This window comes from Mytilus californianus, unplaced genomic scaffold (assembly GCF_021869535.1).
Source record: "Mytilus californianus isolate M0D057914Y unplaced genomic scaffold, xbMytCali1.0.p SCAF_1, whole genome shotgun sequence".
Taxonomy (NCBI): domain Eukaryota; kingdom Metazoa; phylum Mollusca; class Bivalvia; order Mytilida; family Mytilidae; genus Mytilus; species Mytilus californianus.
In genome coordinates, this window is record NW_026262581.1 from 133,797,784 (window position 1) to 133,823,411 (window position 25,628).

Sequence of the window (25,628 nt, forward strand, 5' to 3'; positions counted from 1 at the left end):
TTAAAATTTCATATACTTCTTTATTATTCAAATAAAACTTTCAACAAGGATTCTACAGTGATCCCAAGTCCCCAAGCTTTCATTTGATACTAAAACTACCCAAATATTCCCACTATTGACAAAGATACAGCTATGCGTAGGAACTATTTTGTTTAAACTATGTACTACTTTCTTGTATGTTCTTTCCGACCGGGCCTGAATTAGTGGTTCTATACCTATAACAGCACCAAACTTGTTATATTGACTTCTGCTTGACTTAATTTCCTTCTATGATCTATTTCTAGCATAGCAAAACACATAAAGCTTTTGTCAAAACACTATATCACTGAATTCAAGCTCAAATTGGACTGGTAGTAACATATGCGTTAAACAAAGAAAACTACATATGGATACTAATAGTGACAGATATGACACTTTTTCAAGTTTTACCAGTTCTGATTTGTTAATATCTACTCAAATAACAGTGTTCTTACCTATATGTCTTATTTTTATCAGATATTATTCCTTGAATATAAATACAGTGGTCCAAACATAAAATATAATTGATAATTTTGTCCCCCCCCCCCTTTTTTCTACATGTTGGAAAAGGAGAGTGATTTGGTAAAAAACCATACTTTTATTTATAAACATGGATCAACAAGATCAATTTATGTATCTCCAAGCTAGACAACTTACTAAAATGGTTATAAAATGCATTTCAAGTGAGATTTTGGAATTCCTATGTAAGTATACAACAATTTTCCTTGAAATAAATAATTCACCAAGAAACACAATAAAACATGAACAGTCACTAGTTAATTTGACCAAAAACAATATTTATTCTATAAACTAGTCATAATATACAAGTTTCATTGGTTTCAGTGTTAGATAATCCAAAAATTTAAATTTCAGGTAAAATCTTAACTGTGTGTATGCTAAATGACCAAAAAAGGCTAAAATACCTTATTGTAGCAATTTGAGGGCTGTAATTTGACACTAACATAATTGTTACATAAAAAAATAATGTAACATGATGTCTGACAACAAATGTGACCAATTTTCACTGTAAAGGGTATGATTTCTAAAAATAGAATTTCACATGCCTGTCAGTAATAGGTATAAAACCACTAATTCATAGCCCCATTGCTTTCTATGTTAAATTCTGCAATTTCAAGCATAAATGGCTACTTTGTCTTAAGTTCAAATAAAGTGGCAGTTATTTCATGTCAAAACTGTACCTTATGCAGACTTGTGCTGAAAAAATCAACATACCTTTAATTGCATATTAGAGCGTACTGGTTCCCGGAAGTTTGATAGTACAAAAACAGGAACTTCTGATCTGAACAACAGGCCAAATGAGCCCTCCTATTAAAATTTCATATACTTCTTTATTATTCAAATAAAACTTTCAACAAGGATTCTACAGTGATCCCAAGTCCCCAAGCTTTCATTTGATACTAAAACTACCCAAATATTCCCACTATTGACAAAGATACAGCTATGCGTAGGAACTATTTTGTTTAAACTATGTACTACTTTCTTGTATGTTCTTTCCGACCGGGCCTGAATTAGTGGTTCTATACCATATCAAAGAACATCATATATTCAATTTTTGTTGAAATCATACAAAGTTTAATTATGGACCCCAATTTGGACCAACTTGAAAACTGGGCCCATAATCAAAAATCTAAATTCATGTTTAGATTCAGCATATCAAAGAACCCCATATATTCAATTTTTGTTGAAATCAAACAAAGTTTAAATACTGGACCCTATCTTGGACCAACTTGAAAACTGGGCCCATAATCAAAAATCTAAACACATGTTTAGATTCAGCAAATCAAAGAACCCCAAGAATTCAATTTTTGTTAAAATCAAACTAAGTTTAATTTTGGACCCTTTGGACCTCAATGTAGACCAATTTAAAAAAACAGGACCCAAAATTAAGAACCTAAATACACGGTTAGATTTGGAATATCAAAGAACCCCAATAATTCAATTTTAGATGAAATCAAACAAAGTTTAATTTTGGACCCTTTTGACCTCAATATGAACCAATTAGATAACGGGGTCCACAAATAAAAAATCTATATACATGGTTAGATTCAGCATATCAAAGAACCCCATATATTCAATTTTTGTTGAAATCAAACAAAGTTAAATTTTGGACCCCAATTTGGACCGACTTGAAAACTGGGCCAAAAATCAAAAATCTAAATACATGTTTAGATTCAGCATATCAAAGAACCTCATATATTCAATTTTTGCTAAAATCAAACAAAGTTTAATTTTGGACCCTTTGGACATTAATGTAGACCAATTTGAAAACTGGACCCAAAATTAAAAATCTAAATACACTGTTAGGTTCGGCATAACAAATAAATAAATGTGATCAAAGATTTTACAAATCTAATGCGCCATACTGTGCAATTAAAGATTACTTCTTGAAATTTTTCAATATTTGAAATTTGAAAAAAAAATAATATTTGAAGAATAATTCTTTTTAATTTCTGAAATCTGAAATGAGAAAAAATTGGCCCCCCACAATTTCTTTTTATCCCCCCCCCTTTTTCCCCAAAAAAAATTCTTTCCCTCAAGATATGGTCATAATCTCAATTCAAATTTCCAATGGAGTTGGCAACCATAATTACCCATTTAAATTTACCATAGTGCTAACTTAATCTATTTTATAATAGAATTAATAAAAATATAGTGTCAAATCTTTCATATGGATTTTTTTGTTAAAAAAAAAAGATGAAAACATTTGCAGATATTTTTACTGGTCTTCCTTTATAAATATGCATTTCTTTAAACATAATTTAAAAGCAGAGTAAGGGAAGTAACCAAAACATTGTATTTGGATTACCTCCCTTACACTGTTTTAGATTATCTTTATTGTTCATTAACCATTACTTTATACATAATTTAAAAGCAGTGTAAGGGAGATAATTTCAATGATGTATTTGATTTATCTCCCTTACACTGCTTTAAATTATGTTTTGTATTAAGTATTTGTCCATTAACCAGGACAACCTTGTTTTTCCCCCTTTTTTGCCCCTAATTCCTAAACGGTTTGAGCCATAACCCCCCAAAGCAAATCCTAACCATCCCTTTGTGGTATGGAAACTTGTAGTATAATTTCAGAGAGATCCATACACCGTTCCACAGTTATTGTCTGGAAACTAGAAAATGCTCATTTTTGGCCCCTTTTTGGCCCCTAATTCCTTAACTGTTGGTACCATAACCCCCAAAATCAATCCCAACCTTCCTTTTGTGGTATTTAACCTTATGGTCAAATTTCAAAAAGATACATTCACTTAAACTAAAGTTAGAGTGCGAAAACCAATATGTATTCGGACGACGACGACGACGACACCGGATGACGACGACGCCAACGTCATACCAATATACGACCACAAAAAGTGCCGAAATATGCACTACAACGGCCGTTTTTACATCGGTCATCGGGACCGGCAATAGCCTTCAAAATACTGGTCCGAGCTTCATTTTGACCGACAGGACCGACCATTTTCGTGAACTCTGGTGGTTAGGCCATCTAGCCAGACTGTCCTTCATACATGTGCAACAACACACCAATCATTTCAAATACAACATCACTTACCTAATATTAGTTTATCCTGTAAAATTTGAATGCTATTTTTCATATCAAAATGTAACCATATCAGTCCAGAAGATATGATTAGACATGTTCCAACCATTAAGAATATCATTGCTGTTTTACATGATGAGCAGGATGACCTTCCTCTACTACAATAAGTAATCAGTTTAGCATTGCTTGCACAAAACACTTTCCATTTAGATAGAAAAAAATATATGCTTGAATGCAGCATTACATGAGTCAAGACATATACAGAAACAGCTAATCTGCATAATAATGATGTAATATTAAGTAAAAAGGTTTTTTTTCTTTGAGATGAAGTTCAAATGCTTTAAAATTTTTAAATTTGTATCAAACTCTTCTGAAAATTTCCTAGGTATAAATTTTTTGTTTCAAGGAAAAAAGTTCCTATAAAATTCCAATTCATTAATATTCATTCAAATTTCAAAATAGTAAAATAAAGAAAAAACATGTTTTAGTTATAAACATGATAAGAGTCTGTGATATCAATTTTCCTAGGAAAACAGTCCAGTGTAATATTTTAAATAACACTCATATTTCAATGAAATAATGAAAGATTAATGTACATTTGTTAAAAAATATTGATTGATTGATTGGTGTTTAACGCCACTTTCAGCACTATTGTGCTATTTAAAGCAGTCAGTTTTTATTGGTGGAGGAAGCCAGAGTGCCTGGAGAGAACCACCAACCTTCGGTAGGAGGAGCCTGGTAGGATAACTGACAATCCTAGTCAATTAAGGTTGGAGTTGAGCACACCTGCTACATGCTGGATTCGAACTTACAACCTCAGTGTTGACATTCACAGGCTAATGATAGAGTAGTTTGCCTACTTAGACCAGGGCCACCGAGGCCCCTGGAAAAAAAATCAAAATTTACAATTAAACACCCCATTGTTTACATGTACATGTAAATGATTTCTTTCAGAGCAAAGATTTTTTCTAGTAAAATAAAGTACATGGATAACGGACATTAATTACTGGTACTGACTACATAATTTATATATTGTGGTTAGTAACTTTTCTGGATAACTTACTATTCTAACAGTATTTTTATTGCGTCAGAGATTGGTCCTTTGAGAAATTTTTAGGGTTCAATCTAGCAAGTTATTTTGTTTCTGGAAAGTCTTTAAGAAAAGTGGCTTCATAAATAAACAGATTGAGGACAATTTGCAAAATGGGGAACTGATCCCAAAATGAGTAACAATCCCTCAATTGAGTAATCGTTTCATAGTGCTTAAAGCAAGATTTTCTGAGCTGAGTCTTTTTACTTAAAATGGCACAAAATTTATAGAAAATGGAACATCTTCCATAACCATGATTATAACAACCATATTTTTATTTTGAGTTTTATGAAAGTAAATAGCATTAAAATTGTCAATTTTACAATATTCCTCAGTGAATCAGGTAAGGGCTATTCCATCTTTTGGAAAATCTGCTGAATCTTTCATGAATAATGTGTCATTTACAGTATTTATATACAACATTTGTATTACATAAATGAATATTTTAATACAAGAAAAGTACCCCTCATTTGAGATATGTTTACTCATTTGGGGAGCTATTTCCCATTTAGCGGGTTGTCACCAACCTGATAAATGCTTTTAAATATTTTCGCTTAAATCCTTGTTCGTGGTCCCGACGTGAAAATATTATAGATAAATCTTTCCTTTTATCTCGGAGAGAGAGTATAGGTCAGGACTGATATGAAAAATGCCAATTTACAACTTTATATGTTGGTCTACACTAACTTTCTAAATAACGTCTTTTGTGCAGCAATGCTAAACTCGTCAATTTCTGATGATTCGCTTTCAGTGCGAAGAAGTTCGTGACCACTTTTAGATTTGCGGCGAACTTTCCCATTACAAACTAATGCGTCGAGTTCACGGCGTTTTTTCATTTTCTTTGAAGGTATGAATTCTACATTAAGTTTATTTTGTGGCTCCATCGCCCTGGTTAAGGGAAGTCCACATGAACGTTGTTTTTTTACTTGACAGGTTCCCGGAAGTTAATTAAATGAACAGTAGTCAAGATGATATGATATATGAGCTATTCCATTGGTTAAAATATTTACCGTATATATTGTAATATAGGTACTTACTAAGTTTGATTTTAAAAGAGTTTAAACAGTTAAAATTAAATTAATATCAAATCTGGGACATAATATATTAACATAGTTAGTATAATAGTCCCAAATATTTTAAAGTTTAATCTGAGATTATTATAACACTATGTGCTATATTAACCACAAGTTTACTTCAGAATAGAGATACTGGGACTTCTTTCCTAACTTATTGTATGGAATTTTTATTCTACAATCATATCATCGGATTTTCTTTAAAAAAAATAAGAGACAGGAACTGTTCAGTACAGATCATTCATTTCTAGTGAGTTTAATGTCAGCAGTGGTGTGCGACAGGGTGGTAATTTCTCACCTTATTTGTTTAATTCATAATGACTTGAATAACAGATTAGCAAAGGCTAATGTTGGTTGTTATTTAAATAAAACATCAATGAATATTTTTAGTTGTGTTGATGCTAAATTCTTTTATCTTGTATGTGTATAATAAGCCCATTAGTTGCCGGGTTGATATTTTATTTAATGTCAAGAAATCTATGATGTGTATGATCTTGATGATTTACAACATGCCCAAATTTTACCTATGTAGCAATTTATTAGAATTTGTTGATGCATTTAAATATCTTGGACATGTGAATTGTAATGATTTAAATGATGATTGTGACACAAAAAGACAACATCAAAGTATATGCTGAAGCGAACATTTTACAAACGTTATACGGGTGTTCGGATTCAACTCTTTTATTTATATGTACGAATGTCTATTGTGTATCTTTAAAGTCTAAATGCAAGTCTGCCTTTTTTTAAATAAAATGCGAGTAATGTATAATAATGCTTTCAGAATAATAATGGGATATCAATATAGATGTACTAGTGCAAGTAATATGTTTCTTGTAAATGAAGTAATGTCCTTCAAAGAAGTTACGTGAAAGTCCGTGTTTAGTTTGTTAAATCGCTGGAAAAATCTGAAATTGTTCGTCCTGAATTTGCCACTGGACGTGTCAGCAAGCAACAATAAATCAATAGGAAAATTGTCCCTTAAAATAATGGTTAATGTGTGTTCAGTTTAAAAGTAAATAAATATATACCAATAAATCATAAAAGACGATGCTTTTTAACAAATGAAAGTAAGGGCGTCCAGTGCATTTAACACATGCGTATATAATTCTCGATTAAGTTGCACGAGGTCAAGGAACATAAATTGGTGACCTCTGCACAGTGTCAGGGGCGTAGCTAGGCTAGTATTTAAGTGTAGGCACCGAAAATATTTTGGACCATTGTATGCAGAAAATGATTTTAGATGTGTACGCAACTGCGTTTTTGCGTACGGTTTCCCAGTATGACCTTTTGAAAAACAAGGCAATTACCCAGAAAAATTACAATTTTCTTATGAAAAACATTTATCATGTTTATACCCAAATTGAACAGAAGGCAGACGTATGTAGATTACTCTTTTAATGTATATATATATTATACCAGTGACCGATAGTAAAGTTCGATAAATGGCGTCAGACTAAATGGCCAAGTTTGATAACTAATGCATTAGTAATTAGCCAGTTAGAGGTACGGGGTGTAATTAACCCATTTCTCTGACGTCAGTCTATTGTTCTTACAGTAGATTATTTTTCAAGAATCCACTGACCACTTCGTTAACTTAAGATAACTTACTTTATAACTTTAAACTTTTAACTAACGATTTTTTATCCTCTCAAAAACGAGTGGCATATGAAGGGATCGATCTCGCGCGTATTTTCTTCATAATCAGTAGAGTCTTCAGTCTATGCATGATACCACTATACCACGAGTGCTGACATAAATCAATATTTAAATAACACTCATAAAGCGCACAACTGTCAAAACATGTCAATAAACTGTATGTCTGTCTCAGAGATAATTCGCTTTTGTTATCTAATAAAATATATATACTATGTCTGGATTTGTTCATGTTCTTTTCAAATTTATTTAAATTGTTTTATTTTGGACGTTATTTTTTAAGGAAGATTATGTTCTACATTTGAACGTTCTTGATTATAGTTATATAGCAGTATGGAAATATCTTAAAACAGAGTTTATTCACGATGTCAGGTTTGAACATTGGTCGATTTTCAACATCGTTATAATGAACCGATGGGTCTTTATACGATTGTGGCTATTACACACTAGTTCTAAACACTAGAGAATCAAGGAATTGTATATATTAGTGCAATTCCTTGATAAAATAAACATTCATATGCCCATTACACTTGTCACTTTTAACGTACAAGGACTTTTCCTTTTTATCATAGCAAATACTTACTTATGGTTTTAGTCTTATAATGATATCGTACTATCAATATTTTTTTCTTTGTTTGATTATAAATGGTCCAAATATACATCACGTCAACATTGAACGGACTCTAACTTGAATAAAGTGTGATATATAAGCTACGACCGTAAAACTACTTCTTTGATTGTAAAACCAGAAACAAAATCATCGCCTTTAAATGAAAATGAAGTATATAATACCTCTATGATTAAAACAATATTTTTGTTGAGAAAAAAATTACAATGAAAAAATTTCAATTCGGGTACAAGGTTTGAACTTGGCACTGTTAATGTCACAGTTATGTTTTTCGGTACCAACGACTAGACGATCACGGCTATGAACAGCTTGAATGTAAAAGTTAAAAATTTACATAATTATACATTGTACATCTGTAGCAAGAGCAATTCTGCTGGAGATTCAGAATGCGTACCACAGATAATACTAGTTTATTGACTGGTTTACGATGGATGCCAAATGTAATAACGTTAAAAATAATCTAAACTTAATGAAAGGGAAACAGTTTAAACAAAATTCATGTATAATTGTTCAAAAAAGACCTTAAGCAATTATTTTATTTATTTCGGAAAGCATCATTAACTGGAGCATCATGAAATTGTAGTATTATGGCAACTACGCTAAATATATGTATTTGACTTAGTACGGTTAAAATGGTAGACAATCCATAATCAGCTGTCAACAATTGCAGATTGCTAAATACTATATATGTAAATTTCAAAGGTTTCTAAATTTTGGTAATAACAATTTTTTAACTATTCAAAAAAAGATAAATAAATTCTGTATATTTATATATGTCTTTTTGAATAAACCATAAATACCAAAATCTATATAATTTAAATACTTTGTAATGATAAAGCATTAAATGAAATATAAATATACAAGTATGAAATCTGGTAATAAAAAGGGGAGCTAACAACCCATTTAAGTTATATTAAACGTATGTTAACTTAAATATAGACGTGAACCGTGTGGATATAATCATTTCCAGCTATTATAAAATAAAAAAAGACAAAATACGAAATTATTTTTATGAAATTCCGTTGATTCATTGTCAAAACATAAAACAGACAGTCGTTTTACTAGAAATGGGTTAAGCTAGAGAATTGATAAGAAGTAGTGGATTCGGAAACGATAATCAACTTGCGACTAAAGTCGCTCGTTGATTATCGTTTACGAATCCACTACTTCTTATCAATTCTCTACTACTTAACACATCGCCCGAAACAGATGCATCATACGATTCTCTTTGAAGTCGGTCGCGTTTCCATTCCTTTTAAATATACAATTCCTTGGTTATATGTATACCCGACATTAAATAAATCTTTAATTATTTATAATTATTATTTATTTTTGACAGGTATATGTGTAATGTGGCGGGGTTAAACAAGTTTTGTATACGTTATTAAATAGACTACACGCATATACACAAAGTTGTCTGTTGGACAGTTGCAATGATCACATATATAACAGAAAGGATTTGTATAGTCTCACTTTACAAATCCTTGATAACAGCAATGGACAAATGATTGAAGACGTAAAGGGCCCTAGACATTCTTCAAATTTTGTTTTGTTATCATGATACTGATTGTTTGAGAAAGATGTACAACTAAACGGATTTCTAAAGAAAATAACAAGGAGAGTTTAGAAGCACATTAATTGAGAAAAAAAATGTTTTCATTTTAATCGACGCATAATCAGGGGCGGATCCAGGATTTTGGAAAGGGGGGGTGTAGTAATAAAGTTCGGCGAGCAGAGCGAGGCGAAAAAATTTTTGGACCTTTTTTTGGCTAAAAAACATAAAATAAGTGTAAAATGCATTTTATAGTTAAAGTGTAGGGTTTGGACATTTTTGGTGCCGTATTCTCACCATTAATTGTCTATTATAAAATGATTGGATGGATCCAAAGCTATGTACTAATTAATATATTTGATGTGGGATTTGTCAGTAAAAAATGGACATGGAAAATTCTCGTTTGTTGTATGGTTAGTTAGCATAACCTCACAGATTTCTTGTTGTAAACAAGATATACGGCTATTCAATGAAATTTACAATACGACCGACACGAAGAAAGACAAACAAGCAATTTTTATCCAAATGTTTGGTTGAAATGTTTCAACCAACAAGGGAAGTGAGGGGTTCCAAATCAACCAAAGGCTACGAATGAGTCGGAAATGACAATGAAGTTGTGAATGACGGTCGACACATGGAGAAATATAGGCCACACCCAGCAGGCAGGTTGCAGTCGGGCCTTGAAAAAAGTATTCAGTATATCAGTTCGGCGAAACAGACATTCCGGTCAGATATGGGATTCACATGCAACCTCCCCCCCCCCCCAAAAAAAAAAATTGTTGTTTATTCATCATGTTCATTTAATGCTAAATAATTTTGTTGAAAATATTTTTTTCTAATAGCAAAAAAGTGGACAAGATTATTGTTTTCAATCCAGATACGGCCAGAAGTTTTGTTTAAGGCAAAAATCAGGGTCAGAATTTTTTCTCTAAAATATCTCAGACTGCCCCCTCATATCAAATGGTCCGTACCTTAGACTTTAAATCTATATCTAGAGCTTCATGATTGTGGATCACTATTCAGCAATGTTATTAATATGCTGGGGTGTGTGGGGTTAAACATGTTTTCGTAGGTAAATAATATTGCTGTGGAACTTTTTTTTCATGAGAGTGTAATAGAGTATTACTTTCTGTTGGGTGGAATTGTGAAAGAGAAGTCAATACGTTCTTGCTCTATCCTTTGTCGCTTTGAAGGCGTTATGCTTGTCATCCTCAGCCTTAGCAATGTGTTACTGTAATTTGAATTTCAAAATGACTGAGTGACGTTTTTTCGACGTACTGGTCAACTCCACCGTAGCGAATCACGTGACTTTGACATAATCAATAATATATTACAGTAAATACGAGCGAAAAATAGCTTTATAAGTAAAGAATTGTCGCATAAAAATTAAATACACGGGAAATGACAAAGTTCGCGAAGTCTAGTCTGATTATTCATTTTACAAAAAAAAAAAAAAAAGTGCAAGCAAAGGGGGGGCGTACGCCCTCTACGCCCCCCTCTGGATCCGCCACTGCGCATAATCATATTCTGTGTGCAGGTCAGATTCTGTGACCAGTTTAATCAAATATGATTAATACCTACATTGTTTAGAAAAAAAAAACATCATCACCAGTATTGAAAACCTAGTAACTGTCTTCTGTGTAGAATGTTAAAGTGTTAGATCGGGAACCTCTAATTGGCAAATTTATGTATAGGCACGTGCCTTGTCGAGCCTTAGGTAGCTACCACTGGCACTTGTAAGACTCTCATACAACTCGGATGTGTTTTAATTATTCTAAATATAAATAAGAAGATGTGGTATGAGTGCCAATGAGACAACTCTCCATCCAAGTCACAATGTGTAAAAAGTAAACAATTATAGGTCAAATTACGGCCTTCAACACGGAGCCTTGGCTCACACCGAACAGCAAGCTATGAAGGGCCCCAAAATGACTAGTGTAAAACAATTCAAACAGGAAAACCAACGGTCTAATCTATATAAAGGCTGTTTTGTTTTTTATGATTAGAATCATTTTCTATTTTTTACTTGCTCGAGCGTCATCAGTTAGTTCAACGCTATTTGAAAAACACGCGTCGTGTGCACCGAGACAGGACTTATAAACTACTAACCATCATGCCAGGACTGATGAACTACTAACCACCGAGACAAGACTGATGAACTACTAACCATCAAGCCAGGACTGATGAACTACTAACCATCAAGCCAGGACTGATGAACTACTAACCACCGAGACAAGACTGATGAGCTACTAACCATCAAGCCAGGACTGATGAACTACTAACCATCAAGCCAGGACTGATGAACTACTAACCACCCAGACAGGAATGATGAACTGTTAGTCCCCGAGGAAAAATTTCAGGCCAATTATCAAATACTGTCATTTCAACGATGTTTTTTGTTGTGTAAAATACCTAATTAATAAATGCATAAGAAATAAATACAAAGCGACCGCTTTTAAATAGAAACTGCAGGAGGATCTAGACGTATAAAGCACGCCCCGTACATGCACTATTTCATAAAAATTGACGGTATTCATCTCAACATTATGTGAAAAATTAGACCAAAACCTATATCCTAATAGCATGCATACATTTGATATATAAACACATATTCTGTAATATAAAGGATCGATTGAAATCTGGAAGAGAATTTTTAAAGACAAACCATGTAACTTATATGCAGACAGACGATTAAGAGTAGAACGATTAGCCCCTCTCGTGTATCGATGGTGTACCATCAGCACAATCACAAGAGTAAATATAGAAAGGAGTGTTGCTAATTCTTACATGGTGGTAATACGATGGATTTCACAGATTTTCTTCGAGCTCGAAACCAAAGCTAATGAGAAGATATTGTATTTGCTGTTTGATGGTCAACAAAGCTTTTAGCATTTTTGCTACAGATTTATGGCTGTAAGTGAAACAAATGGTATGGTTTGCATCTCTTGACGCGTCGCTTATAAAAAGACCATACCTGTGTTATATTAAAATTTGTCTCAGGCAAAGTTGTTATAGTATGGTCAGATCATATGTTTTCGTACGTCATATGAATTCGTACTATGCGTGCCTTTTCAATGGAAATTGTGACGCCACAATGCGTTCTTAATAGCACGAAAACCCATAATACGAGGATAAATTTATGAATTGCCAACTACAAATAAAAAAAAACAACAAAAAAAATAACACAGCATTTGAACACAGGCACTAGTCTTTAAAACTCATATACACCTTAATATAACACATATTAAGGTATTCATGAAGAAAAAAATTTCGGTGACGAGTGCCTGTGCATTAGCACAAGAAAAGATCCACTTCGGTTTTGATTTTAAAAACTTTCTTCCCCGTCTTATTTTCTTCATCAATGACTCTGCAGACTTCTGATATTATAAATGCATTGAAAAAGTGCTTCATTTTAGACAGCTGAGCTGGAACATATTATGCCTTTGTTTGTAATAAAACTTCATTGAAGGTAGATCAAATATACTATTGCTTGAGTGGCGTCCTCGTGACACCATCATTATACTATTTATATTTGGTCCAAAAATGGTATAGAATTTAAAGAGTAAAGTATCATTATGTTTCTTCTAGATGTTTATTAATTTTTGTAGTTGGGTTGCTTTCTTATTGGCGTATGTCAAACATTTCTTTTTTATTCACAAATATTGATACAAAACAATCAAACAATAACACTTGAAAATAAGAATTACCAAGAACAAGATTTGGCAAACTTAAGATATGTCGCGGTTGGAATATTGGAATTATTAAAGGCCAACGCACTCTCAAGACGTACAACACTTCCCATACACACTATTCTGACTCCCAGTTGACCAGTCTTTGGGCCACACTTAAAAATATTTTGGTTTGCCCAAACCCTACCCAAAAGAAAAGACAGTGGGTAGGTAGGTAGGCATTTTCATTTTTTTTTCGGCAAAGAGAAATTGAAGTGTCTCCATGTCTATCTGATTAATAAAAAAAAATTCACATCAGGACAATAAAAGATTTTGAGTAGGCAGGTATTTTCTGGGTAGGTAGGGTTAGGACAAACAAACATGTTCTTTTTAATGGCCCTGCTATTGTCCTGAAACACGGAGTGGTTAGTAGAGAAATACAAAGTTAAGTATTTTGGTTTGGACCCGCAGGGGATCGAACTGACGACATCCCGAACATCCCGAACTTGAGGTGAGCACGCTATATCATGAAACCATCAAGGCGGTTTCGTGAAGCTGAGGTCAGGTGAAAATGGCTGGCTCAATATGAACTACCTCCATCTAAAAGTAGTAAATCCTAAGTGAGAGAGTTATTGAGGTTAGTTTCTTAACGTCGATGACGATCCTATCAGAAAAGTAATACTATGTCTCGCCTGCTGCAACGATTTGAAAAAAATGTAAGAAGTTTTGAGCCAACTAAAAGCAAAGGTGATCCTTTAGGTCAATTTGAAATAGTTATCAGGTATTCTATATATAGTGCTGCCTGTGATGCACATAGCAATTCCTGTAACCAATTGGCCACACAAGTAATTCTAGCTGATATTTCCGTCTACAAACAACATGTTTTGACAGGAACGTTCCTTAACTGATTTCTTTTAATATTCTATGACTTAATGTGAACTAAACAACGTCTATCTTGTCGAACAGAATGATATTGCAATATACATTAAGAAGTGATCATATTAAACTATAGCGCTAATTCGGACCTAACCATCCCCAAGGGGACTTTTGTCAAAATTGTATCCGATGTTTCAACCGCCAATTTAAACTAAATTGGCAATCTTTAATTCCATTAATATTAGTTTTAGGAAGTATACAACATGTTCTAGGTAAATGTACATCATGGTTTATCAGTAGAGAACTAGAAGTAAACACATCGATAACATTATACAAATAAATCAATATTAAAACATGTGAAGAACTACCCCCTTTAACCCGTCTACTTAAAACCTTTTGATGTGAAATTCATCTTGTTTATTTAATACTTGTAGTCTTTAGATTTATGTTTTATGTAAGCCTGGTTGTCGTTTTGTCGTATGTTATTTTCAGTAATTTTTCTTTCAGGATGATTACTTGAATTCTGTCAATGGCGAATTATACAAATCCCAAATCAGGGGATTTCATACTCCTTTCTATTTCACATATCCATTGAAAGGAAACTGTCTGACAAAATGTTACCAAAACTGTCTCTACCAATGCATGTCTTCATGTAAATCTATCAATTTTCAAAACAATAGTCATATTTTTTAACTATAAAAAAGAAATTGACTCGTCAACAAGACAGTAGGGCTGTCCCCGTGTTTGTAGTGTATGTCCTTATATTTTATAGTTATGGGTTTTTTGCTTGTGGGAGAACTCTCTGCTATTAGTTTTTCATCATTACATTTTTTTCTATTTCTTTAAAGAAATTTGGTGGGTAGTTGTCTCATTGCAATGATACCTCATCTCCTTAATTTTATATTGACAAGCTATATTGTAACTAACCATATTCTAAAATTTCATAAAATGTTTCAGACATTTGGATACCCACCTGTAATCCGACACAAAGTACTAGTTAGTATATAATATTGAAACATGCCCTTTATATAGTCCATTATGCGTAATTACTAGAATCCAGACCCAGATGAGTATTTCTGCCAGATTCAATCCCCATTTACATAATGTATTTGTTGATGAGAATAAAGATATATATATATATATATAATACAGGATGAGTGATTACCTGAATCCAATCCCTTTATATGCAGAACATGTTAAGAATTTAACAAAATCCAGAATATTCATTGGTAACCAGAAACACGATTTGATGATTGCTTACTGAATCAAGACCATATGACGAGTACTTACCTCTATTACGAGTATTTGCCAAATTCAGACTCTATGATGAGTATGTATATATATAATACAGGCCCTATGATGAGTGTTTACTAGAATTCAGGTCCTATGATGAGTATTTACAAGAATCAAGGCCCTCTGATGAGTGTTTACTAGAATCCAGGCCCTTTGATGAGTATTTACCAGAATCCATACCTTATGATGAGTATTTACAAGAATCAAAGCCCTATGGTGAGTGTTTACCATATTCAAGGCACTATGGTGAGTATTAACCAGAATCAAGGCTCTGATGAGTTTTTCCCCAAATGCAGGACATATGATGGGTATTTACCAGAATCAAGGCCCTATGAGGAGTGTTTACCAGAATACAGGCCCTATGATTAGTATTTACCAGAATCATGGCCCTCTGACGAGAGTTTACCAGAATCTGGACCCAATGGTGAATATTTACCAGAATCAAAGCCCTCTGATGAGTATTTGTCGAATCTAAAACATATATTGAGTGTTTACCAGAATCCAGGCCCTATGACCTGTTCTTACAATAATCTGGGCCCTATGAAGAGTATTATCGATACCAGGCCACATGGGTATTTTCCGAAATGAAGGCTATATGATGCACATTTATCAGAATGCATGCCCTTTATAAAGTACATGAACAATGTTTACCAGAATCCAGAGTCTTTCTCATTTCTCCTAACTGTTCATATAACAACATGGTAAGAACTCCGAGTAAGGTCAGCAAACTGATCATTAGGACAACAGCAATAATTTTTATGAGGGAACACAGATCACACACACTGGTATTAGGCTGTACATTGTAAGGTTGTGTCTTCCTTCTAAAAGTAAAGGATAAAATCTATGTTTACAGATTAGAATGAAAGAATCTACAATAAACTGAATACATAACAACAAAATGTTCTTTCAGAGGACACTGATTGACCATTATATCAGACATCATATTTTCCGTATATATATATGATGGGGCTAAAACCACTCAAATACAGATTTAAGCTAAACACTAAAATTCATGATCAGACTAACGTTACTTTATCTGTTCAAAACCTAATTACCCATTCAGGAGGCCTGTATCAAAATAAGACGATTTAAACAGGGATAACTTTAACATCCCCTTTCTGATTTCCAAACTTAGGTATTATCGTGATTATGGTGGAACTATTGGATCATAGATTCAAATGACCGGGTTACACAGAAAGAGTCTTACACAATGAAGAATGGCCTATACTGCACATTTAAATAATAGAAAAACAAAGGATATTGGATATCCATCCATATTGCTGTTCTTCATCTCAAAGTCACACTGAGGCCTTCAACACGGAGCAAAAAAACTCTCACCTCACTGCAAGTTTAAGACGGCCCCTAGCACCGGCTTGAGCGGATATCTCAAGAATAAATACACCACAACTTTAAAAATACAGAAGAGCTTACGTATCAAGCACGGGGAAACTTTCGGCTACGGCCTTCACACAGCACGAGAAACAAACTCCGTTAATATATACTAGATGGAAAAATAAAACGTAAAAATAAGGAAAAATAGTATTTGCAAATTTTCTGCGAAGTTCCAAAGACCTGGGTTAAAGAGCGAAAATTGTTACAATCTTTTGAAAATTTTGGCTTAGTTCCGGTGTCAAGGGAAATCTTCAAACAATTTCATAATAGCAGGCGTACAACTTCAATATGTATGCAATCTTTCTGTTAAGTTCCAGGAATCTATATTGAAACCTTGTAGAGGAGGTTGAGTACACAAATGAGGTATTCACTTTCCCTCGCCCGACATCCATATACTAAAAGCAGGTTTTGGACTTCGTCCAACCCGGTAAATATGCCTATAACAAATCCATAAAACTATAGCTACAAAAAGGTAAGACTTCAGGTTCGAACCCACTACCTCCCACACTCGTGGCGAACACGCTACCACGGTTAAGACACAAATGCACGTGCTGCTCCGCATGTTTCATGATGTGTACAAAAGAAACGGCTGATTGGTTGTGACTAGGCACCGACTATTCAAAATTTTTATTATTTTTTTTTTGATTTATTACGAATATTTCAGTAACGCAGAAAACTCAAATTTTCAGCCGCGATGACAATATATATACACAACTTCCGGATAAATATAAAATTTCTATTAGTGTAAAGTAGCATGCGGATCGGAGCTAGAACTGCAGCCAGGGGTGTATGTGGAAACAAGTCTAGAACAGTCATTGCTTATATTGGTGATTTCGAATCTGTTCAAAGTTTTGATTTTTCTACCCTATATACCACTTTGCCTCATAATCTCATTAAGAAAAAATTCACACACCTAATAAAATGGGCATTTAAAAAGTCAGAATGCGAATATATATGTTCAAACTCTTTTAGGTCATTTTTTAGTAACAAAAAAAAAAAGAACTATGTCAATTGGACCTGCTTTGATACGATAACTGCACTTGAATTTTTACTAGATAACATTTTTGTTCGCTATGGAGATTCCGTATATCGTCAAGTTATCGGAATTCCAATGGGGACTAACTGTGCACCACTTATTGCGGACTTGTTTCTGTATTGTTATGAGTTACAATTTATGACTAAAATCAGCAAAGACCCATCGAAACAACATCTGATACAAAAATTTAATAACACTTTTAGATATTTGGATGATATATTGGCTCTCAATAATGCTGACTTCAGTATGTACACTAAAGAGATTTATCCTGCTGAACTGACTTTACATAAAACTAATACTAACAATGAACACTGCCCTTTCCTGGATCTTGATATCTATATCTTTAACGGGAAGCTTAATACCAAAATGTACGATAAAAGAGATGATTTTTCATTTCCTATTGTTAATTGTCATCATCTTATGGTGTTTATATACCTCAACTTGTTCGATTCGCTCGTGTATGTAACAACGTATTTGATTTTAACGAAAGAAATCTCTGTATTACTGAAAAATTATTACACCAGGGTTTTCGATATCACAAACTAGTCAAAACATTTACTAAATTTTATTATCGGTACAAGGACATCATTCGTAAATATAAATCAACATGCAGACATCTTATACGTTCAGGTATTTCACATCCAATCTTTTATGGTAATATTCTATATAAAACACAAAAATGTCGTCATTCACCTCAAAAGATAACCAAACTTTTAAACAGACTTATTCAGAAGGGATATAGTTACGATACTGTTGTCAGGTCATTAAAGATGGCATATTTTGGAATTAATATTGATTCACTCATAGGGTCTTTGCATCGGAAATAAACACATTTATTTTAAAACCAGTTGTTGGCATGATACGGGTTATGTTCTTCTCATATATTTTATGATGGTATGATACTAAACCCCTAACAGGGAGGGATTGTGCTTGATTTTCATATGATGAAGACATAATCTTTCAATCAGTTTAATTGATGTCTGGAGGTGGCATTTCAGTAACTGCTAGTAGTCTTTTTGTTAATTTTTGTATCATTGTCGTTTTGCTTAGTTTCTTTTGTTACCTATTCAAACATCGGACTCGGACTTCTTTTAAACTGAGTTTTACTGTGCGTATTGCTGTGTGTTTGTTTATTCTACATTTGCTAGAGGTATAGGGGAAGGGGGTTGATCTCACAAAACATGTTTAACCCCGCCGCATTTTTGCGCCTGTCCCAAGTTAGGAGCCACTGGCCTTTGATAGTCTTGTATGTTGTTTTTTTTTATTTTAGTTCATTTATATGTTTCGGAGTTTAGTGTGACGTCCATTTTCACTGAACTAGTACACATTTTTGTTTAGGGGCCAGCTGAAGCCCGCCTCCGGGAGCGGGATTTTCTCGCTGTGTTGAAGACCCATTGGAGGCCTTGGGATGTTTTCTGCTCTTTGCTCTTTGGTCGGGTTGTTGTCTCTTTGACACATTCACCATTTCCATTCTCATTTTTTTTTGTACTTCAAACGAAGTGAGTCACTGAGGCAAGGTTCGTTAGAAGGGTAAGTAATTCATCGATGCAAGATAAGATACACAATTAATGAGTCACCGAGGCAAGGTCCGTTTGAAGGGTAAGTGTATAAATAAATCATCTTCGTGATGCAAGATAAGATACAAAATACTTCATGAGCAAATTAAAAATGCAAAATATTGAACAGAATAGTCATATGAAATGAAAATGTAATGATAGATAATTTCTTCATTAAAAAGAGACATAGGCCCAACTATCGTATGTACATGTATCCTTCGGACACTAAAATCGGTCATCCCCCGAAATCGGTCCTTTTTTTTTAATCACGCGTTTGAACTAAATATTTGTTGTCAATCACGTCATTTCTGTTAATTTCTGAGTACAGAAATAGAAAGTCAGCATTTTAATTTACTCAAATTATTTCACGACATAAAAACTTCTTTTTATGGTACGCTTCTTTGAACCCCCCTTCCCTTTCTTTAGACACTCCTTTCCAAAGTCATAATGGGGTTTTTGCAATATAAAGACCAGGATCAAGATATGTTTTACACTTTTAAAGTCTAACATACTTTGTACATTTTTTTAGCAGGAAAAGTCAACGAAATAAGCTTTCTCTTTAATTAAATTTATATATATATATAAACAAAATGTGCCAAGCTATTCCCGACTAACTGAGGCTATTATCATAATTACTGCTACTTAGAATGACTTTTACAAAGCTATACTAAATAACAGATGCCGTTAAAATAGTAAAACGGATTAAAAAAGAAAGAAACCAGTAGGCCTAGTCTAAAATTATCTTCGTCGAACTGTTTTTGCACCGTATAGTATATAACAAAAGTTATGTTGTATTGTTGTATTGGTTGGAGTGTAAGCTTTATGTTTTATGTACATTCTTTATAATATCGTTTTCATTTGAACAACAATAGAGACACAAACTCTTTCTATAACGTTATTGTAAAAAAAAAATATATTCTCTTGGCCTGTGAGTGTAGCGTAAATACAAGCGGATTCCAGTTTATCTTAAGAGATCTTCAGAGTATTTGCGGTAATATTGATCAAAGGGCAAACAACTCTTGTTTATAAACACGTATCAGTCCCGTGGGGCATACCTACTATGATACAATAAATGAGTGATTATTTACAATTATGAGAAGATTGCTTTTAATTAATTTTATGTTTCCATGGGAAATGTAATGTTACATACCTCTTAGTTGTTTTTTTACCCTTCAGTGGTGGTAAATTTAAAGGTTCCTGGTCAGAATCCGAAGAACCATCTAACAAATTCATCATTATGTCTTCCCCTTTCCAAGCTCCGTTCTGTTTCATTTTTGAATAGTCCATTTGGCCGAGGAACGAATATGCATGGACCAATTACAGATTTCTATAACTTATTTTTGGGAGTTTTGAAGTTGGCACGTCACGTGTCAAAGGTTATTGTTAAAATAATCAAGGGAAACTACTATTATTTTCCCGCAGTTTTTCGCGTGAAAAGTCATGAAAAGTCATGCTTAAGCAGTTTTTAAATGACTTGAATAATGTCAAAAATTAGAGTGTTTTACACTGTGACTTGCCATGACGTAGCTACAGCAATTTATTTTACGCTAAAACACAAGTGCATACACGAGGGGTTGGACGGGGGGGGGGGGGGGGGGCTTCTCCCACCTCCCACTTTTAGAACCTTTTTTTCTCTCCCACCTATTTTTTGTCTCCATACACAGCTTTCAACTACAAAAATCTCATGAAGAATTTTTTGTTTTTTTTTCACTTAAATCAGTCCATCAGTTGTCCCAGAGAAATATTAGTTCAATGTATATCTCTGGTTGCCTCTTACTTTTTGGAACTTTTGGTTTTCAATGCCCTTGGCTCAACTCAGTATGATTTGGCCTTCCAGCTGTTTAGATTCGAGGGTCACTAATGAGTGAACGCGTGTATGGTGTACTTAAGTATTTATTTTTAAGCCTGCCACTAGTATCTTGAATGAGTTTTTTTAATTGTCTCATCTTTGCTATATGGACCTTTTGATCTTTACCTCACGATATATGTATTTCAAAAGGCTCTTAGTTAACGACTTGAATAATGCACCAAAACAATATACACGGCTATATATATATATCATTTAAAAGATTGTACTTTCTGGTTTGCACAGTCGAAAAAAAACGTACAATGTAATTTCCATGGAATCATGGTCAGATGTCAAGAATGAACATTCTTAAATTTGGCTAGAAACAGATAAGATAAGATAAGATAAGTTTTATTTTCCAAATTAGGTTCTCAGGGGGGCATATACACATAACATATATAATTGATACAACCTACAGTATTTTCCATGACATTCATATAATAAACTTTAACTATTGAAATAAAGTCATACAAGCTACTATACATGTATGTTAAATAAAAAAGTATTTCAGAGTTGCTACTCCAGAGATGTGGCAAACTCATCATTTTTTTTTTGATGAAATAATAAAATGCCCTTTTCTGATTCTTGTTAGCCTTATGGTAATATTCTCTTTCAAACATAAGAACAATGTAGAACAGAATACAATAATACCAAATGAAACGAACATCAAGAGGTAAGTTGCACAAAATCTACAGATAACTGCATTTTTGCTTTGATCATTGTGTTATCTGTAGACTGTTGTTGGTATGTTTGATAATTTTGCTTTGTTTGTTGCGTTTTCTGTGAACCGATGCTAGCTAGTCTGTTCCACATAATTGCTTTTGTGTCATGGTGGACTTGTTTGTCTGTTCGACATTTTTGCTTTTGTCATGGTGTTATATGTGGACTGTTCGTCTGTTTGACATTTTTGTTTTATATTGGTGTTATCTTTGGACTATTGTTTGTCTGTTCCACATTTTTGCTGGTCATGTTGTAATCTATGGATTGTTTGTTCATCATGTTTGCCTTGATCACCGTGTTATATGTGGACTGTTGTTTGTTCAACATTTTTGCTGTGGTCATGGTGTTATCTGTTCCACATTTTGCTTTGGTGTTATATGTGGACTGTTGTTTGTTCAACATTATTGCTTTGGTCATGGTGTTATCTGTGGAGGGTTACTGTTTGATATTTTTGCTTTGTTCAGGATGTTATCTGTGGACTGTTGTTTGTCTTTTCGCCACTACTGCTTTGGTCATGGTGTTATCTGAACTTCCTCTGTTCTATATTTTTATACGACCGCAAAACATTTTTTGGGATCGTATAATGGTATGATGTCGTCGTAGTCTGCGTCTTCGTCCGAAGACACATTGGTTTCCGGACAATAACTTTAGTTTAAGTGAATGGATCTCTATGAAATTTTTTAAGAAGGTTCAATACCACAAAAGGAAGGTTGGGATTGATTTTGGGGATGATGGTCCCAACCGTTTAGGAATTAAGGGCCCAAAAAAAGCATTTTTCTAGTTTCAGGATAATATCTTGTGTATGAGTATTTCGATTGCTCTGAAATTGTACCACAAAGTTTAATACCACAAGTAGAAGGTTGGGATTCATTTTAGGGGTTATGGGGGCCAACGGTTTAGGAATTAAGGGCCAAAAACAAGCATTTTTCTAGTTTCCAGACAATAACTTGTGTGGAAGTGTATGGATCTCTCTGAAATTGTACTACAAGGTTCCATACTATAAAGGAAAGGCTGGGATTGAGTTTTGGGGTTATTGCTCCAAGGGAGGGGGGAGATTTTTTTCCAATTTTTTTTAAGGGATTCAATTTTTTTTTTCATTTTTCAAAATTTTTAAAATTTCAAATTTAAATAAATAAATCAAATGTTCAATTGCACAGTATTGCGCAATGGATTTATAAGATCTTTGACCACATTTATTTTGTGTCAGAAACCTATATTATGTCAAAATTTGATCACAATCCAAATTCAGACAGTATCAAGCTTGAATATTGGGTCCAAATTTGCCCCAACTGTTCAGGGTTCGACCTCTGCGGTTGTATCAGGCTGCACTCAGCGAAGCATTTTATTGCTTTGGTAATGGTGTTATCTGTAGACTGTTGTGTGTCGGTTCAACATTTTTGCTTTGTTCAGGATGTTATCTGTGGACTGTTGTTTGTATGGTTGACCTTTCCCCCTGTGGTCATGGTGTTATCTGTGGATTGTATTTTGTATGGTGGACCTTTCTCCCTTTGGTCATGGTGTTATCTGTGGATTGTATTTTGTATGGTGGACCTTTCTCCCTTTGGTCATGGTGTTATCTATGAACCTTATTTGTATGGTCGACCTTTCCCTCTTTGGTCATGGTGTTATCTGAACTATTTTGTATGGTCGACCTTTCCCTCTTTGGTCGTGGTGTTATCTGTGGACTATTTTGTATGGTCAACCTTTTCCCCAATGGTCATGGTATTATCTGTGCATTTTCGACTAGTTTGAATTAGTCCTTTGGTATCTTCCTTTTTTCAACCAGGGAAAATATAACCAGTTTGTTCAAAATTCAGTGATTTAATGAAATCACAAGGGTAAACTCAATAACTCAGGTTCAATAAATATGGATTGCCTAATAATCTATTTAGTATGTATTTATAAAAAGATATCTTTACAATACAATGCAACTAATTTTTATCTAAATTGGTGTTCATTCTTCATTAAGAAAAAATGCATTTCCTGTATTCAAATTTAAATGTACAAATACCAAATGCTGAGATATTTCCAATTACTGTTAAATGCAGAACAAACAAATAAATTTTATTGCAGAAAATGCTCAGGTAAGAGTTATGCAATTTTGTTTATTGTTTCAACTAAATTTCTGATAATTGTAACCAATTAATTAGATCTTGATTATTGACTTATGTCAGATGATAATGACAATGATTTTATAAGTGAAATAAAATTTGCTTGCATTTTTTATACATATTTTTACATTTTTTGTCTTTTCTTTGAACAAAAAAAACACATCTGATTAATCATTCAGCTAGCCAGCAAAATTAACAGAATATTTTAATGTAGTGTAGATCAAAATAAATAATACATTTGTAGGTTTACTATTGAGGTCAAGAATGTGTGTATTCAGTTAGGTGTGTAATAAATTGTGCCTATTTAATTATGTAACAGGTCAGGAGATATTAAATGTGGTGAATTAAGACTGGGGTTGTTTCCAATTAATACTTACACATTTGAGTGTAATTATTTGAAAATCATGACAGTTTATAATCATACTGACTCTTATATATGTACTTGCCTATGGAAAGAATTAATACCATTTCAAAAAAGTGTGGGAATCAACTTAAGATATATTAACACACATGATGACCTAAATTTCATAGAACAAAAACTTACACAAGCAGAAGATAATAATATAATACTTTCAAAATTGTTATCAACTGATTCAATTGATGTGAAAATACTTTTTCAAATTAATTCATAAATAGTAAATCATTATAAATTTTGATTTACAAAGGAACTATATGCAAGTGTATATCTAAAATAAAAGGGTTGTTCAACCAATCTTTTCTTAATTTAAGGGCAAATAACGTCAAAAGTTGGCAGTTGATGATTAAAATGGTGTAGAAAGTTTCTGCAAGTCATGAAAACACATAATTAGTTTCATGACACGTCTTCAACTTAGTATTCTGCATCATCTCCAAAACCAGAGTGATCGCATAGATCCAGCATGGCTGAATCAAAAACCTTAACATTAACCGAAGAACCATGAAAATGAGGTCAAGGTCAGATGAAACCTGCCAGACAGACATGTTCACCTTACAATCATTCTGTTCACCAAATATAGTGGCCCTATTGCTTATAGTATTTGAGAAATAGACCAATCCACAAAAACTAAACATTGTCCAATGATCCATGAAATTGAGGTCAAGGTCAGATGAAACCTGCCAGTCGGACATGTACACTTTCCAAACACCAAATATTGTTGACCTTATGCTTATAGAATCTGAGATACGGACTTGACCACTGATCCATGAAATGAGGTTGAGGTCAGGTGAACCTTACCCAACAGACATGTAGATGTTACAAGGAACTCATATACCAAATAGTTATCCCATAACTCACGAGTATTTCACACGACAAAAAAGTCACCGGATTGATATCCCTAGGTCTTGCATTCTGCAACTTTCGTTGCAGGCAAGACATAAACTAGAGGCTTAAAGAGCCTGCATCGCTCACCTAGGTCTATGTGCATCTTCAACAATGGACACTTTCCAACATTGTAAACTAGATCAGAATTCATGAGAAAAATCTTTTTTGTTGATCTAATATTGCTGATAATTTTTTCGCTTTTTCTCACCTTTTGTTTTTACCAAAACACAAAAAAAGGGTTT

General features: G+C 33.5%; 1 protein-coding gene across 2 annotated transcripts in view; it reads right to left on the reverse strand.

Annotated features, from left to right (window-relative positions):
• LOC127735201 (uncharacterized) overlaps positions 1–20,791 on the reverse strand; it is a 52,300-nt gene extending 31,509 nt beyond the window's left edge. The window contains exons 1-2 of one of the 2 annotated variants that reach the window (XM_052245338.1): positions 20,560–20,791; positions 16,077–16,246 (exon numbers count right to left, since the gene is read on the reverse strand). In XM_052245338.1, the coding sequence (XP_052101298.1) occupies positions 16,077–16,246; positions 20,560–20,696 (307 nt within the window). In that variant the 5' untranslated portion in view covers positions 20,697–20,791. Of the gene's footprint in view, positions 1–3,601; positions 3,748–5,366; positions 5,632–16,076; positions 16,247–20,559 lie in introns of those variants that run through there. The other variant, XM_052245331.1, reaches the window with a different exon arrangement.
• Positions 20,792–25,628: the final 4,837 nt, after the last annotated feature.